The sequence below is a fragment of the Plecotus auritus genome (genome assembly GCF_963455305.1).
Source record: "Plecotus auritus genome assembly, chromosome: 4".
NCBI classification, from domain to species: Eukaryota; Metazoa; Chordata; class Mammalia; order Chiroptera; family Vespertilionidae; genus Plecotus; species Plecotus auritus.
Genome location: NC_137775.1, coordinates 151,258,563 through 151,277,978, shown reverse-complemented (window position 1 = coordinate 151,277,978; position 19,416 = coordinate 151,258,563). Strand labels below are relative to the sequence as shown.

The 19,416-nt window shown below is 39.9% G+C and overlaps 1 protein-coding gene across 5 annotated transcripts in view; it reads right to left on the bottom strand.

The window, feature by feature from the left end:
- RELN (reelin) overlaps positions 1–19,416 on the bottom strand; it is a 462,208-nt gene that overhangs the window by 264,651 nt on the left and 178,141 nt on the right. For all 5 annotated transcript variants that reach the window (XM_080663650.1, XM_080663648.1, XM_080663649.1 and 2 more), the window contains exon 4: positions 15,494–15,564. In XM_080663650.1, the coding sequence (XP_080519776.1) occupies positions 15,494–15,564 (71 nt within the window). The remainder of the gene's footprint in view (positions 1–15,493; positions 15,565–19,416) is intronic.

Genomic DNA, 19,416 nt, shown 5'->3' with positions numbered 1-19,416 from the left:
CTTTGCCTCATACTACTAACATGGATGAATAACTAAATTCCTGAATTATGTAAATTTGGAAGAAAGGTCTTTTCCTTTATTAAATATAAAATGTATACATCAGAGAGGTCCTAATGTGTCAAATTTCCAAGTAATACCCACTGGCATCCTCCAAGTATACATTTTCTGCTCCTTTGCCATTGAACTAGTTCTGACTCATCTTTCTAGATTGCTTGAATGTTTTTATCTCAACTTTTGTTGGTCTGTTGCTGATTCTATGACTCTTTTTTTAAAAAAATTTAATAAATCTTTTTGTTTAGATTATTACAATTGTTCCTCTTTTTTCCCCCATAGCTCCCCTCCACCCGGTTCCAACCCCTCCCTCTGCCCTTACCCCCCCGCACTGTCCTCATCCATAGGTGTACGATTTTTGTCCATTCTCTTCCTGCACCCCACCACCCCTTTCCCCCCGAGAATTGTCAGTCCACTCCCTTTCTATGCTCCTGATTCTATTATATTCACCAGTTTATTCTGTTCATCAGATTTTTTATTCACTTGATTTTTAGATTCACTTGTTGATAGATACGTATTTGTTGTTCATAATTTTTATCTTTACCTTTTTCTTCTTCTTCCTCTTCTTAAAGAATACCCTTCAGCATTTCATATAATACTGGTTTGGCAGTGATGAACTCCTTTAGCTTTTTCTTATCTGTGAAGCTCTTTATCTGCCCTTCAGTTCTGAATGATAGCTTTGCTGGGTAGAGTAATCTTGGTTGTAGGTTCTTGCTATTCATCACTTTGAATATTTCTTGCCACTCCTGTCTGGCCTGCATAGTTTCTGTTGAGAAATCAGCTGACAATCGTATGGGTGCTCCCTTGTAGGTAATTAACTGTTTTTCTCCTGCTGCTTTTAATATTCTCTCTTTGTCTTTTGCTCTTGGCATTTTAATTATGATGTGTCTTGGTGTGGTCCTCTTTGGATTCCTTTTGTTTGGGGTTCTGTGCACTTCCTGTACTTGTAAGTCTATTTATTTCACCAGGTGGGGTAAGTTTTCAGTCATTATTTCTTCAAATAGGTTTTCAGTATCTTGCTCTTTCTTCTTCTGGCACCCCCATAATTCAGATGTTGGTATGCTTGAAGTTGTCCCAGAGGCTCCTTACACTATCTGCAAATTTTTGGATTCTTTTTTCTTTTTGCTTTTCCAGTTGAGTGTTTTTTGCTTCTTTGTATTTCAAATCTTTGACTTGTTTCTTGTGATCCTCTAGTCTGCAGTTAGATCTCTGTATAATATTTTTTATTTCAGTTAATGTATGCTTAATTTCTAGTTGGTCCTTTTTCATATCCTCAAGGGTCTCATTAAATTTATCAGCCTTTTCTAGAAAATTCTTGAAAAACCTTATAACTGTGGTTTTGAACTCTATATCCAGTTGTTTGCTTTCCTCCATTTCTTTCATTTGTGATCTGTTTCTTTGTCTCCGCATTTTGGCTGCTTCCCTGAGTTGATAGAGTGGCTTTGTGTGCTAGGTGTCCTATAGGGCCCAGTGGCTCAGCCTCCCCAGTTACCTGAGGTGGACACTCTTGGTGCACCCCTTTGTGGGCTGTGTGCACAGTCTTGTTGTAGTTAAGTCTTGATTGTTGTTGGTATCACTGGGAGGAATTGACCTCCAGGCCAATTGGCTGTGAGGATCAGCTGTGTTTACACTGGGAGAACTTCTGTGCTGGAGACACCCTTGCAAAAGCCTCTGGGCTCAGCTTGAATGGGGTGGAGTCTCAGGGCAGAGCAGACAGCATTGGTTTCCCATCAGCCCTGCCCTAATAGGCCCCTGTGTCTCAGTGTCCCATGGTAATCGCTGCAAGCACCTCTGAGAGAAAGCCGCCCTCGAGTTCCGCCCGCTGCCAGACAGTTCAGTTTCTCCTTGAATGAATCTGGGTCCCCAGAGTCTCGTCCCGAACTGGAGTTCAGTGCAGTCGGGAGCTTTTGTCTTCCTCCTGCTTGAGAAAGCCAGCCGCGCACTCAGTTGCCAGTCCTCTCCGCGTGTCTCAGTACCTCTGCCTCCTGCAGCTCCTCTGAGTCTCAGTGTGCTTTTCTCGTTCCTTCTAGTTGTAGAATTTCCACTCAGCCAGCCTTCCTGTGGTTCTGGATGATGTCCGTTTTGTCTTTTAGTTGTAGTTTTGAAATTGTTGTGCGAGGCAGCAGTTTAGGTGTTTACCTCTGCCGCCATCTAGGTTTCTCTGATTCTATGACTCTTTAAGGAGTTCTCCCACCCCACCACCCACCTAGGTCCAACTTACCAGCTCTTTTGAAACTGAAATTGCATAAATCAACTCTAGCTAGCACTTAAAGTTGCCAAGTGGCCTATACTGAAAAGTTTGGTTCTGAGAATGAGAGCACAAAAGTGTTCTTAAAGAAGTAGGCTTTGAAGAAAATAGGATAGACACACCTTTAAAAGAATTCTAAAAGACATTCTTGCTTTCTTCTAGGTGTCTCTTCATTGTGATAAAAAACCAGGTCAGATGGCTGACCATAGTTATACATGGGAGGATGTACTATGGGTAGGGGCCCTGCCAGTTGTCTGAGGAGACTGAGTTGGAGAGAGGAAAAGAGATAGCCTGGAGTGGTTCTCTATCCAGAGGGATCACTGTGGGAGAATCTTCATTAAATGGTCCTTATTTAGCTTCACTGACAAGACCCGTAAGACTATATACATAAAGGCTGGACAGAACATTATGCTATGAGGAACTTACTTTTTACCCTAACACTGAACTGTTAACAAATTTGGATATCCCTAGATTTAAAAAATGAATAAGTGTATAAGATACACTATGGAAAAAATTCATCCTGAGAATACCAGGAGTTCACTTTGGTTTATACAAACACCTGATTACTTAGTAATTCATTTATCTTACCATAAATGTTGAGGCAATTCAGCTTAACATGAAGTTCCTACCACTAAGCCGTAAACTCTTATAAGCAGTACAATGGTTAGCAGCCATACTGTCAATGGTGTTTTTAAATTAAAGTACAATAATCATGATATACCATATCCTGCAGTTGGAATTCATGGACCACTCCAAGGAGATCCCTGAACACTGGCAATGCATAAATAAATCCAATGTATAATTCTGAAGATCTACTAATTTGTCATTTATCCTAGGCAAGATACAACATCACTATCTGTGTTAATAGAGCACATGAAGGGTAAATGACTGTATTTCAATGAACTCTAGATTGTACTCAAAATAAGCACACATCTCTGTAATCTTCCCTCACAAACTTAATGTTATTGAGATCCACAGAAACTATGTCTTTTTTAAAGCTTGATCAGGTTCAAGTAACTTGACTGAACAGGCCCCCTACCAGCCTGGTTGCCCCACGCAGCCTGCTTGTTCAGTCGTTTGGTTGTCCCTCACTAACCCCCCTGCTGGCCTGGTCATAGGCAGCCATCTTGTGAGGGTGTGAGGGTCAATTTGTATATTACCTCTTTATTATATAGGATTATGTATAACAGGATATTGTAAAAATTAAGTTACAAAATTTTTATTAAAACCTTTCTTACATACTATTATATGGGCTGGGCTGCAAAAATATTCGTTGTGGGCCTCATGCACCCCGCAGCTGCGAGTTAGACATGCTTGATCTAGAGCATCTCACAGGCTATATGTAGTTAATAATTTGTATGACATTGGCAAGAAAACACTAGCTGAAGTCTGCAGATATAAATTAAAGATCTGAAAGTTTTGGTAAATTGAAATAGGAAGCAAACACTTCCAATTCCATAATAGCTTCTATGATTTCATTTGGATCCTGGAGCTCACAGTTGTGCTTTTCTTAATCACTTTATAATAGGCTAGTGGCCCAATGCACGAAATTCGTGCAAAAGTAGACCTTCATAGCCCCGGCTGCCTTGGCCCTCCCAGCCCTGGTTGCCTTGGCCCTCGCAGCCCCAGCTGCCTTGGCCCTGAAGCCCTGGCTTCATCTGGAAGGTCGTCCAGACAGTCATTCTACTGTTCAGCCATTTGGTCGATTTGCATATTACACTTTTATTATTATAGTTTAAATCTCTGGGTGTTTTTTAGTAAATATCATAAATATGGATCATTATATGGTTTCTCAATATTAAATTCTTCCTATCAGCAATTCAATTTATCCAAGAGACAAATTACATGCTGAAAGTAAAGAAAAACTTCATTTTTGAAAAAGCATTTCTGTGTTTAGGCTCTTTCAGAAGTTGAGCTCACTAGTATCTCATGAGATCACATTATCTTTATTTATTTTTAAATTGAATTTATTGGGAACACACTGGTTCACAAAACCATACAGGTTTCAAGTGTATAACTCAACAAAGCATCATCTGCACACTGTATCACAGAAATACAAAGGATTATAAAAAAATACTATGAACAACCATATGCCAACAAATTGGACAATCTGGCCAAAATGGATAAATTCCTAGAAACATACAATCTTCCAAAACTGAATCAAAAAATCTGAATAGATCAATTGCAACTAATGAAATTGAAGCAGTAATCAAAAACCCACCAAACAAAATTCCTGGACCGAATGGCCTCACAGGCGAATTTTAGCAAACATTCAAAGGACCACCACCCACCTCCTCAAACTAACCAAAACAATTCAAGTGGAGGGAAGACTTCCAAGCTCATTTTACGAAGCCAGCATTATCCTAATTCCAAAACCAGATAAAGACACTACAAAGAAAGAAAATTATAGGCCAATAATCCTGATGAACTTAGATACTAAAATCTTCAATAAAATATTAGCAAACCTGATCTAGCAATACAGTAAAAAGATTATATACATGATCAAGTGGGATTTATTCTGGGATGCAAGGTTGGTACAATATTCAGAAATCAATACATGTGATACACCACATAAACAAAATAAAAGATAAAAATCACATGATCATATCAATAGCTGCAGAAAAAGCATTTGATAAAATCCAGCATCCGTTTATGATAAAAATTCTCAGCAAAGTGGGAATAGAGGAAGCATACCTCAACCTAATAAAGGCCAAATATAACAAACCTACAGCCAACATAATACTCAGTGGGCAAAAACTAAGTGTTGTTCCTGAAGATCATGAGGTCACATTAGAAAGAATGAAGTCGTGTTTAATTCCCCCAAAGGTTGTTCTTTTGATGAAAGTATTTTTCTTTTAACTGACTTATTTTGGAAGAAAACTTTTAAGAAATCATGTAACTCCAAAACATATTTCAGCCAACTTGTTCAACAATTTATTCAGTACAAAGAGTGAAGATTTCTATATGCTGGGCAGAAAAATAAAAAGGGGTGCCTAAAAAATGAGTTAAGGAAGTGGTTAATGAGCTTTGTGTTAATATTATTGATTACTTAAAATAAAAAAGAGAAGGCTTTGAGCCAGACAAGCATCATACATACATATATATGTATATATGTATGTATGTATAATGACAGACACTTCTCACAAATAAAGGCATTATGTGATGGGAATTATATCTCCTGAATCGTTTTAGCATTCAAAGACCCTAGGTAGTTTTGCCTCAGGTATCTCTTCACCTAATTTGAAATTCAAATGTATAAAACTTCCACAGATAAATATGACAAATTAGACATGGCCCGTGAAGTTACCATTTAATGAGCTATGAACCTAGATTTTCATCTCCCCAGGAATAATTTCTTTATTACTTTTTGTATTTTATTGCAATAAAACACCATTTGACCTTCAAGTATGATAATTAAGCTTCTAAAAATGTTATAAATTTAGAGTGAAAATAGTTCTCCCTGTGTTCTGGAATATATTTCTGTTCAGTATAAAAGATTACTTAATATTTAAAGACAGCTAAATTATACACAGAACCAGCAATATTAGGAAGTATTTTTCCTCTTCCCGTCCTCCCCTATTTCCCATCTAAATTTGATTTGTGTCACATAAAAACTTATCATCTCTCGCCTTATAAAATAAATGAAATAGGAGCAAAACTAAAATATATCTTTATAATCTACAAATGGGAACAGTGAACTCTTTCAGATAAGACTTATTCTTTTATGAGCTGTCAATAATGAGATTTTAAACACTAAAGCTTATTACTTTTTTTTTTTTTTTTGCTATGCACATGCCCTCATCTTTTCTGAGGACACATCCATACATATTTCAAAAATTTGCCTATGATATAAGTAAAAGTTTTTAGTGAGAAAATCAGAAAACAAAATATACCATCTGACTTGCTGGTGAATTGTTATTTTTTAAAATATTACTGTATAGCAATCCTATTTTCAATCTTAGACCTCTGAGAACTTGAAGAGATGAAGTTTACAGATGAAGCAGAGGAGAGGGAGTGCAGCTATAAATTGAACTATAGCCTAAGCATGTATACATGGCTTTTAAATAACATTCAGAGATGGGAAGGAAAATCAGGATTATCATCCTCAAATAATAATAACAACAACAACATCAACAACACTACGACTACAAGAAGAAACCTGTTGCTAATGTTAGCAGAAATTTGCTAGAGGTCTACCGATACCTATTCTTCCCTTCTTTATTTTTACTGGATTGGGGACCCCAGTTAGAATATTCTGTGTCCTCTGCAACTTCCTGTGACAAAGGAATTAAGTTCTGTCCATAGGAAGGTGAGGAGAAGTGATCCATGAGCATGCTTACTGTTGCAGGAACCTGTGAGTGCCGGAGTAGCCAGCGTGGCCCCTGCGTATGGAAGCTAAATGCTGTACACAGTAGACCCACTCCACCCCTGGACCACCTACCTCCCGACTGGTTTATGCCTGAGCAATATACTTCTAGACATTTAAGCCATCTGTACATTGAGGCATTTGCCATGAAAGCTTAGTTTATACTCTGTAAGAGTTCATTTCCTGTTGGCTGGGGAAGAGATTCCTTTTGGGAAATGGTATCCTCTCTATGTCTCAATGCTAAAGGCCAGAGTGGAAATTAAAGTTGATTAGACTGTGAGTTCCTGTGAGTAGAGACTCCATTTTGTATATCTCTGTACCCCTATGCCTAACACATAGTTGCTCAAAAAATGTTAGTTGATTGGGTACTAATAACCTTAGCAAGACATTATATCTAGAGTCATTGTTGTTAGACAATTCCAATGTTCCAGTGTTCTCCTCTGTTCCTTCCTCTCTTAGTCACTGGTACACATGTTATCATCTTCATCTTACCTTACTTTCCACTTTCTTTTACGTACGTAAGAATAAATTGTACAATTTGTCTTGTTCTAAAATAGATATGAGGCAGCTAACAAAAAAAGGGCAGACAACTGAACAAGACCATAAAGTAGAAAAATTAAAGATGATGACAAATGAGGGTCAGAAAAAAAATGCATCCAGTTGAGATAAGTATGCAACATGAATGCGGTGACATCTTCAGTTTGATCCTGAAGCTTACAGAAGTCGAAGAGTTTGTAACATGAAAGAACACATATTGCTTAGGAAAAAAGGCAGCTGTTTCAGGTACAGAGACTTGGAAAAAGTTTCTCCTGTGGTTTCTTAGAAAGGGAACACTGAGCAATGCAATAAACATCATTTGAAATAACATCTAACTATGAATTTTGTAGGGTTATTCCTAATAAAGTCAGTCAGTGGAGAAGGCAAAAGTACATAATGCCTAAATGCAATTGTAAAAACAATGCTGGTTATGCAGAAGGTGTAGGTTGGCTAGCAATTAGAGAAATAATAGAGCTTTAGCCGGTTTGGCTAAGTGGATAGAGCGTCGGCCTATGGACCAAAGGGTCCAGGTTTGATTCTGGTCAAGGGCATGTACCTTGGTTGCAGGCTGCTCCCCAGCCCGGGCCCCAGTCAGGGCTCATGCAGGAGGCAACCATTGATGTGTTTCTCTCACATAGATATTTCTCTCTGTCTTTCCTTCTCTTTTCCACTCTCCCTAAATATCAATGGAAAAATATCCTCGGGTGAGGATTAACAAAAATAATTAAAATAATAAAAAAATAAAAAAATAAAGAAATAATAGTAATTAGACAAGTCTGGAAAGGTACACCTGCTGTACGTGTTTCACTCATTCCCTCAACAACCAATATTTGAGTACCAGGCACCGTGCCTGGCTGGCTGTGGGAATACAAAAATAATCCAATCTTTGCTGGATCAAAGAGTTCAAAATACAGTAGGAAATACATGTAGAAGTTAACATATGACAATGCAATATGGTCAACTAAATTCAATTAGTAAGTATAGGTGGAATATTGATAAAAATAACGATGGTACAGGAGGAGAGACTTGAGCTGGATCTTTAAGGATGAATACAATTTCATGGGTAAGACACATGAAGAGAAGGGTATTCCAGGGAAGGGAACTGGCATATATAAACTACAGATAAGCCACAGAGATAGGGGATGGGATGGCATGTTTGATGAAATCAGTGCTTATTACAGCTGAAGTAGAGATGTCAGTGCTAGGTGAGAGTGGGCAGTGTGGAGAGAGCCCAAACGCAGAGATGAAGTTGGAGAGAGAGAAGCAGCATCAGATCATGGGTAGCCTTGAAAGCTAGGCTAAACAGGGCAAATGAGGCTGGCAGCTAAAAAATGAGGTTTGTGTTTAAGAACACTTCGATAGATATGTGGCAGGCCTGAAACAAAGGAATGCTGTAGGTGTGGAAAGAGCAGTGATGGTAAGAGATGTTAAGAAGATAAAGTGAGATAAATTAGTCTTAGACACATTGGGTATAGAGATGGATGAAAGGAAAGTAATGTTTATCTAAGTCTCCATTTAGTCACAAACCAGAACTATAATAAAAGGGTCCAAATTTGGGGAAAAGACAAATTCAGTTTCAAATATATTGAGTTCAAGGTATGTAAGTGAGATCCAAATGTAAGTGCCTAATAATAATGACAGCTAATATTTATAAGGTATTTATTTGCCAGCTAACATCTTATGCATGTCATTATTGCCTTTAATCCTCAAAACTTTACTATGTTCCTTCTGGGCACAGAATATTGTGCTGGGTTCTTGAAAATTATATGAGACAACCAAAAAGGTAGATACTGTTATTTTCCCTATTTTGCAGTAAAATAATTGAGATTACATAGCTAGAAAGTTCCAGAACAGAAGTTTGAACCCAAAAGTAGATACTTCCAAACCCCACGCTGTTAACCACATTGCATTACTGACTCTCTGAACAGGGGATGGTATAAAGGAAGAAGCTGATGATTTGGAAAAGAGAGGACAAACTGTTGAGCAAGTCCTCAGAGGAGATGGCACGACTTCCAGTCCACTGAGTTTATATTTTTCTATAAATGTGTTTTGGAGTTTCTCTCCTAGATTTGGACTAAAATATCTATATTATAAGATATTTAAGAAAAGTATGTGAAACTGCCACACAACTCTCATACATCCAGTACAGAGGTCCACATATGCCCCCTGGGGACACAGCACAATATGTATTAATTAATATTAATGAGTTCCAACTCTTAAGAACACCAATGTGAAAATCTGTATTTCATTGAACAACTGAATCTTCAAGTATAAAAATAAGGTCAGATTAACAGGTTTCATGAAGTAATATTTCACAAACCAAAATAGAATCGTAATGAAAAGTGTTTAACCACAGCTTCACCGCCCTTCCAAACTTAGACTTTGTCCTTCAAAATATGGGAGAATTCGGCAGATTACATAGCAGCCTGAGTAGAAAACATACTTCTATGCACATCCAAAACCACTCAATGTCAAATTCTCCTCAGGCATAAATCTTGATGTTTTGACTTTGGACTAGATAAAGCTGTCAAGTGGAAATGTATATAGCTCCGAAGATTGAAAAGCAAGCTGTTTAAATATATGTTCAGTCATCTTGGGAAAAACAGCACCAGTCCAAAACACTGTTCTTTAGAAAATTAAAAAAAGTAGTCAGACCCACCTAAAGCCAGTAGCAAGACATTTTAATGTGGCCCTGGGGAGTAGCCTCTTTGTCATTCCCTTTAATCTTATCTGCTGAAAGGATCACTTGGGGATACTTTGCCAGCCACTGCCCTAGGAGGGCCCCAGTTCTTTCCCCTGTTAGATAGTTTGTGAGAACCTGAAGCAAGGTTCCTGGATGGTTTTATCTGAGCCTCCTAACTCAGCTCCCTTTGTTTGTACATTACAATGTTCAGGGATGTCAGCAAAGTAGTATAACTGCTAAACTGGATTGTAACCTACAAAACAGCCCTGGAAAAACAGATGACTTTGACTAGCAAAAGTTTTAACATTGGACAAATTCAAGTGAAACGTATCATTCATTATTTTTTCACCTCAACCATTAAAGTAGATATGGTAAAATCTAATTCTGACTATTAGTCAATTCTGACATGTTTAGTCTGAATTAATTTTAAAAAAATGCATTTTAGGGTAGTGGAAAGACATTTAGTCAGATAAGCTACTGAATAACCAAGGATAGCCAAGGGAAGATTTGGGTAGATCTGATCTACAATTCATACAATAGTTGAGTATAAAAGCTATTTTCCACCCAGCTTCATTGAGGTATAATTAACAAATAAAAATTATATATATTTAAGGTATATGACATTGTGAAATAATCACCAAAACCAAGCTAGTTAACTTATCAATCAGCTCACATTAATAGGTATTCTTGAAGTGCTGAAAAATATTGAGGTAGGTTTAACACCACATTCACTCTATGGACTTGCTTGCTGAACTTTTTATCTCCCTCCATCTCAGTTTAAATAAAATGTCACCAATTCTTAGCACAAAAGGATTAAAAAATTCCAAAGACTTTGGAGTCTGAAGGGCAGAAATACACTGCCCACCACCGTGACCCCAAGGCCCTTAGAGAACACAACCACACTTTCTACCACTCACTTTCTACCACTCAGGGTGAAGAACAGCAGAAACACTGCTGAGCTGGCAGAAAGCAGCCAAGGTTTTCTGCTCCAGCTGTAAGCCTGACCCCTTTCCTCCTGACATAAAACATTTGCCTTTGGTTATATCCACTTCCATCATCCCAACAACAGAGAATTCCAGCATGGCTCTTAAATGGCATACACTCTTTGGGGGCACTATAGGGCATGACTGCTGTCAGCTGTTTAAGCCTGCCATCTGGCCTTGCTAAATAATCGATGTATGCGTTTGAAGAGAGAATGCCAAGAAGCTCCCAGGCCAGCAAATATACATGCGCACCATTATTCTCTCTGCCCTGCCCCCTCCACCATGATGTGTGTGTGCTGTTGGACCAGCAGTGGCCATGCTGATACACTCTCATCAGCCCTACACTTGTGACTTTTGTTTAACCAGGGCTCCAAAAAGTATGTATTCTCTCCTCCTAGCTGTTCCAGGATGAAGGCAGTCGTGATGACCTTGTTTATTGGGGTTGTGGTTTCTGAGAGTTTAATGTTTATTCATTTATTTTTTTTAATTTAAGAATCTACTAGGTATAATGAAGCCAACATTGGGCTGCGAGTCCAGACTTTTGGATTCTACTCTGGCCACTTATGAGTATAGTGTATATTTTGTCAAGTTCACTTTATTGGCTTCATCACTAATCTGCAGATAAGGACTGCATGGTTCTGAGATCAGAGCATAAATTCAAATATTATTCCCCATCCTCAGTCTTTACAGGGTGGGACACAAGTAGGTTTACAGTTGTGAGTACATAAAACAGAGTTTATTCTTGTATTATTATTTATTAATTATTGTATTATTCTCAATACATATAACTGTAAATCTACTTTCGCCCATCCTGTATATCCCATTCCCAACTATTCATTTACATTATAAAGGATTTTTAAAATCCCAGGTTTAAAAAAAAAACCAGCTTTTAGGTAAGGATAAGTGTTAATAAAATTAGACATGTTTTCCTGGTACTATGCAGTTTTTAGAGTACTATGTTCACTCCTATATGGTGTTCTATATTTTCAATAATGTGAACATTTTCATAGTCTGAAACATACTTACATTGTGATAGATTTCTCAAGCCTACTATGAAGGCAATCACATTTTTTCATTCTCAAAAGTTACAGAATAAAATCTGTTTAATCCAGTTTTTTCTCAGAGAAACTGGGCATGGTACCAGCTACCCAAGAGCTAACCCCCCGGATCTCTCCTACACACAGCACCCCAATCCCGTTAGCGTATACACACGCACGCGGACCCGGCGCCGATCCAAAGCAGGGCAAAACAACATCTTCGAGTTTTCTACCAGCTCCCCATTTTCTTACAAAGGAGGAAGAAGCAGCCTCTGGGGCCAACCTATGAATTAAGAAGAAAATGAACCAGATTCGGAGGGAAACCAAGATGGCGGCATAGGTAAGCACCTAAACTGCTGCCTTGCACAACAATTTCAAAACTACAACTAAAAGACAGTGCGGACATCATCCAGAACCACAGGAAGGCTAGCTGAGTGGAAATTCTACAACTAGAAGGAAAGAGAAAAGCTCACGGAGAATCAGAGGAGCAGCAAAGGGCTGAGGTACGGAGACACGCGTGCGCAGAGAGGAAGGGCGGCCGAGTGCCTGGCTGACTTTCTCTGGTGGGAGGGGGAATGAAGTCCCCAACTGCACTGAACCCCAGTTCCGACTACACTGAACCCCAGTTCCAGCCAAAACCCCGTGGACCCAGGCTCATACAGGGGGAGTGTGGACTGTCAGGTAGAGAGAAAGGCACACTGAAACTTGGAGACTTGTGGGAGTCGCGGCAGGCAGGGGTCTGGAGGTGCGCATGCGTGCAGGTGCTCGCAGAGAAGACTGAATGCAGAGGTTGCTGCAGGCATTCCCTAGCAGAAGGGAGTCGGAAGCTCCTGACTGCACTGAACGCTAGTTCTGACTGCACTGAACCCCAGTTCCGGGCGAGCCTCTGGGGACCCATGCTTTTATGGGGGGAATCTGGACTGTCAGGCAGAAACCTAGGGGAGCTGCGGAAGGCAGAGGTCTGAAGTTGCGCGCGCAAGGGCAGGGCTGACGGGAAGCCAAAACTGTCTGCTCTGCCCTGAGACTCCGCCCCATCCAAGCTGAGCACAGAGGCTTTTGCAATTTTGCAAGTCTAATCCTATAAGGCTGTCTCCAGCACCGAACTTCTCCCAGTGTAGACACAGCTGATCCTCACAGCCAATTGGCCTGGAGGTCAATTCCACCCAGTGACACCAACAACAATCAAGACTTAACTACAACAAGACTGTGCACACAGCCCACAAAGGGGTGCACCAAGAGTGTCCACCTCAGGTTAACTGGGGAGGCCAACCCACTAGGCCATATAGGAAACCTAGCACACAAAGCTACCCTACCAACTCAGGGAAGCAACCAAAATGCGGAGACAAAGAAACAGATCACAAACGAAATAAATGGAGGAAAACAAACGACTGGATATAGAATTCAAAACCACGGTTATAAGGCTTTTCAAGAATTTTCTAGAAAAGGCCGATAAATTTAGCGAGACCCTCAAAGATATGAAAAAGGACCAACTAGAAATTAAACATACACTGATTGAAATAAAAAATATTATACAGAGATCCAACAGCAGACTAGAGGAACACAAGAATGAAGTCAAAGATTTTAAATACAAAGAAGCAAAAAACACTCAACCAGAAAAGAAAAAGAAAAATGAATCCAAAAAGTTGAAGATAGTGTAAGAAGCCTCTGGGACAACTTCAAGCGTACCAACATCCGAATTATGGGGGTGCCAGAAGAAGAGAGAGAGCAAGATACTGAAAACCTATTTGAAGAAATAATGACCGAAAACTTCCCCCACCTGGTGAAAGAAATAGACTTACAAGTCCAGGAAGCGCACAGAACCCCAAACAAAAGGAATCCAAGGAGGACCACACCAAGACACATCATAATTAAAATGCCAAGAGCAAAAGACAAAGAGAGAATATTAAAAGCAGCAAGAGAAAAACAGTTAATTACCTACAAGGGAGCACCCATACAATTGTCAGCTGATTTCTCAACAGAAACTATGCAGGCCAGACGGGAGTGGCAAGAAATATTCAAAGTGATGAATAGCAAGAACCTACAACCAAGATTACTCTACCCAGCAAAGTTATCATTCAGAATGGAAGGTCAGATAAAGAGCTTCACAGATAAGAAAAAGCTAAAGGAGTTCATCACCACCAAACCAGTATTATATGAAATGCTGAAAGGTATTCTTTAAGAAGAGAAAGAAGAAAAAAGTAAAGATAAAAATTATGAACAACAAATACATATCTATCAACAAGTGAATCTAAAAATCAAGTGAATTAAAAATCTGAGGAACAGAATAAACTGGTGGATATAATAGAATCAGGGGCACAGAAAGGGGTATGGGGGTGTGTGTAGGAAGAGACTGGACAAAAATCGTACACCTATGGATGAGGACAGTGCGGGGGAGGTAAGGGCAGAGGAATGGGTGGGAACCGGGTGGAGGGGAGCTATGGGGGGAAAAAGGAGAAACAATTGCAATAATCTGAACAATAAAGTTATTAAATTTTTAAAAAAAATCTGTTTAACCCAAGAACACTGATGAGGTATTTGAACTATAATTAGAATAGGGCTTTCTCATTCAAGAGCCATGTATGTAAACTAGCAACAGTTTGCCAGCAATAACCACCAAGTATCACATTGCTTAGATAAAGCCATATTGATGATGTATATATTACTACAAATGCTTTTCCAAAACCAATATAAATTTTCCTCATTTTTTTCTCTAAGTCCATTAGATTTTCTTTAGCAGAGAGATAGTTAGTAGAAATTTCCTTTCAACTCAATAATGTAATTCCTAAATTAATAAATTTTCCCAAAATATAAATCTGTAAGCAAAAAAAATGGTTATATGCCTATGCTGATGGTGAAAAAGGCATGAAATTTACAAAAACTGGCTCAAATATATCCATTGTCAAGATGCTTAAATACAGAAAGAAATGTGTGGCTGAGAAATACTTGTATTTACTCTATCAACATTTTCTGAGTGGCTGTCACATGCCAGGTACGATGCCAGTCCTGGGGAACCCAAAGAGCACGGAGGCTCGGTTCCTGTACTTGAGCTCGGTCTCTCAAAGGTGGCATCCAACACTTTTCAGAAGAAAATCCATGTGAAGTGGGAAATGCTACATGAAGACACAAAGTCAGGAGAAAGCTCAAGAGGTAGAGGGATCAATTTTGTGTGAGAGCATGGGTCCGGGTTTTCACCCTTCAGTGGGCATGTGTATGCATGTGTGTGCACATGTGCATGTGTGTGTGTGTACACACATATGTATGTGCACCCGTCAGAGTTTGGTATGGGTGAGAGCTGGGATGTGTATGAGGCAATCATAAAGCAGAATTATGGACTGTAATTCATTAGAAAATGATTATGGAAAGAAAAATTTTTTCTTGTTTTTTTTTTTTTGTTCATACTTAATATTTTCAAAAGTTTACAGATCCTTATCAATAATTACTAAATAATTATTATGGTATGAAGGGGTCAGTAATTCTAAAGCATCATGATCAAGCAATATTAATGAAATACTTAATTAGCACATAGAATGCAGGACCTACCATAAATAATTTTGATACAACCAACACGGAGAAGTAAAAGATTCTTACCTCCTTGTTCACACAACTGCTGGGCTAAAGCATCTTTGAAGATAATCTGGCCCCTGTGTGTGGCTGTAGCCCTGGAAATGAAAAGGAAAAGGTTAATCCAAATCTTATAATAAGTTTGGTGATAACTTATGTATTTTTTAACTTTTTAAAACTCTCGTTATTGTGTGGACATGATTTTTTAAAACATTAATGCATCTGAACAATGAAAAAATTTAACAATAGAGTGAAGGCTTAAACCAAGGCACCTGGGTTATGAATTATCTTCTGATTATACTTTGTAAAGATACTGTAGCATTTGTGAGCTTACTTTGAAAACCACAAATGTGAGCAAATCCTACATAGAAGAAAAAGCATAGAAAAAATGCTTGTTAAAATTTCTTCTTCAGCAAGCCTTGATATAAAATGTTTTGTGGAGCAATAATGATATTATCACTAGAAAAATATGCTCTTAATGCACTTTTTGTCCTGAAATCAACAGTCACCATAACATATAGAGAGGTGAGACAAGAATTACATTTTAAAGTATTTTTTAAAAAGAGGGCTATTCAAAGCTTTCATAATTACAAAATCTCTCATAATAAAATATACCTTTACTGGGTCTAATTCACCATTTGAAGGAGATATATATCTTTTACCTCCTCTAATCAGAGCTGCGCACATAGATTGGTAAAAAAAATATATATAATAATATCCTTGCAGCAGATGTATTATTCAATGGCTATAATAGGAACTGTCTTATCAAAGGAATAATTATTTATGTTTTATATTCAAAGTGTTTTTCCTTAAAAATGATTTTTCTGGCACCAAATGTATTATTTAAACAAATTTAAAACAGAAAATCATGTTGCTTTAAGAAACCTGATCTTTATAATAACTAAAAAATATATATATTTTAAACATATTTTATTGATTTTTTACAGAAAGGAAGGGAGAGGGATAGAGAGTCAGAAACATCAATGAGAGAGAAACATTGATCAGCTGCCTCCTGCACACCCCCTACTGGGGATGTGCCCACAACCAAGGTACATGCCCTTGACTGGAATCGAACCTGGGACCCTTCAGTCCACAGGCCAATGCTCTATCCACTGAGCCAAAACGGTTAGGGCAAATAACTAAAATATATTAACATTAAATCTCAACTTTATTCTAAACTACCCTAGGGCAAAAGTAATTTGATTCAACCATGATTTGCTGAAGATGGGTTATGTGCAAGGCACTGTGTGTGTTTGGTCACAAGGCAAAGTTTGGCCTCTGCATTTCCCCTCCATATGTGCACCACTCAGTCAACATCTTATCCTTTGTGGGGCCCAATGGGAGCTCATGGTCTCCATGTGGATATACCTTCCTCCTCCATGCTACAGACTTTTCTGGTATCTATCCCCCATTGAATTATTACTGTCACCAGTATCAAGTCTCCTAGGACCCAGCTCTCTGAAAGAAATCTGATAAACTAATACATGTTGAAGTGTTAATGGGTGAAGTTGCTCCAAGCTAACATATTTCAGCAATGAAACTTAAAATATTATACTTTAGTGCGCATGTGTGTGCGTGCACACACACACACAGTGGCGAGTCTGAATGGTGGAAGGGAGATATAATTGGAGAGAAAAATCAGTGGGCAGCCTTCAGCGCACACCATATGTGAAGAGATAAGGGTAATCAGCCCTTGTTGTTAAATGTTAATCAGTATCAAAATTGCTGATAAACAGATGCAACCTCTCTGTCTATATTCACATATGTGTATGGGTTTTGCTTTGCTCTTAGCAAGCTGAAACTGAGGAGGACTGAATGTAGGACCAATCCAAGCTATAAGCATGGCCTACAGACTCACTAATCAATCATAGGTTTTACATCCAGAGGGAACATGTTAACTCAATTTAACTCAAAACATTTCACTGTTTAAATCTCAATCAACTCAGGAGTTTTGAGCTCACATACACTTCTAACAGTTAGCATAGCAATCAGAAATGTAGAATTTTAATTTGACATTTTCTTTGGAAGGGACATATTTTCTGAAACTACTAACCACCAAGAAAAGTCCTCTAATGTATAGTGCTTAATAATTGTCCCTCTTAATTGTCTTCTGATTGTAGCTGTATAGTATTCTTATTGTAATACTAGAGGCCCGGTGCATGGATTCGTGCACTGATGGGGTCCCTCAGCATGGCCTGCGGGGATTGGGCTGAAACAGGAAGTCCAACATTGCCTGCCACTCCTGCCTGCTGCTCCCGCTCATCCTAGCCCTGCTACGCCTGCCGTGGGCTTGTGCCCAGTCAGTTCCGAGCAGCACTCACCAGCCATGAGCCCTGCCTCTGCAACCAGTTGGTTAGTTGGCTGAGCAGCACTCCCGCTGTGGGAGCGCACTGACCACCAGGGGGCAGGTCCGGCATTAAGTGTCGTTCGCTCACTTAGGCTTTTATATAGAGAGATTTCTCCTTGATCCACAAACTTGTCATTGTTCCAGTCTATGCTCCCCATGAACACAATGAGGCAAGAATCCTATCTAATAAAAGAGTAATATGGAAATTAACCATCACTCCACTACACCCACAAGCCACACCCACCAGCCAATCAGGAGCAAGTATGCAAATTAACCCAACCAAGATGGCTGCAGCCACAGAGCGAGCAGGAGGCTTGGGTTTCCCTGGCAAAGGAGAAAGCCAAGCTTTCCATACACCCTGGCTGACCCAGGCCTCCACTCAAGGCTACAAAGTTTCAATTATACAAAATAAATAAATCCCAACAAAAATGGCTGCAGCCATGGAGCAAGCAGGAGGCTTGGCTCCGCTCAAGGCTACAAAGTTTCAATTGTAGAAGATAAATAAATCCCAGATACCAGGGCCTCTGCTTGGGTTGCCAGGGGGCATGGCCAGCTTGCAAACCACCACAGGCTCCTCGCCCAGGCAGCCCCACGCCCCAAGGAACCCCCACCCTGATCTGGGACACCCTTCAGGGCAAACCAGCTGGCCCCCACCCGTGCACCATAAAAGAGTAATATGCAAATTGACCATCACTCCAACACACAAGATGGCTGCCCCCATGTGGACACAAGATGGCCACCACAAGATGGCCAGCAGGGGAGGGCAGTTGGGAGGGACCAGGCCTGCAAGAGAGGGCAGTTGGGGGTGATCAAGCCTGTAGGGGAGGGCAGTTAGGGGTGACCAGGCTGGCAGAGGAGGGAAGTTGGGGGCGACCGGGCCTGCAGGGAAGGGCAGTTGGGGGAGACCCAGGCCTGCAGGGGAGAGCAGTTGAGGGGGACCAGGCCTGCAGGGGAGGGCAGTTGGGGGTGACCAGGCCTGCAGGGGAGGGCAGTTAGGGGCAAACAGGCTGGCAGGGGAGCAGTTAGACATCAATCAGGCTGGCAGGGGAGTGGTTAGGGGGTGTTCAGGCTGGCAGGCAGAAGCAGTTAGGGGCAATCAGGAAGGCAGGCAGGCGAGCAGTTGGGAGCCAGCAGTCCTGGATTGTGAGAGGGATGTCCAACTGCCCGTTTAGGCCCAATCCTACCGGGATCGGGCCTAAACGGGCAGTTGGACATCCCTCAAGGGGTCCCAGATTGGAGAGGGTGCAGGCTGGGCTGAGGGACACACCCCCCATGCACGAATTTCATGCACCGGGCCTCTAGTATCTAGATAAAATTCAGAGGTTTTGCCTTTTCCCTGGGTATCAGAGATATTCAAATATCTCAGTCATAGCACAGCACCTTATGAATAGTCCACTTTCTTGCTTTCCCTATTACTCAGTTTCCTCATATTTAGGATTTGTTGCTTTCATTCATGTTCTTATGCTACTTCGGTTGAATGAATAAATTTCTGAGGAACTAGAGAATAACTGAAACCAAAGGAACTTTTATTACCTACTTAAAATTTCTTTAGCAGTGGTTCTCATTCTTCAAACAAGTATTATGGAAATCCAATATATGAAAC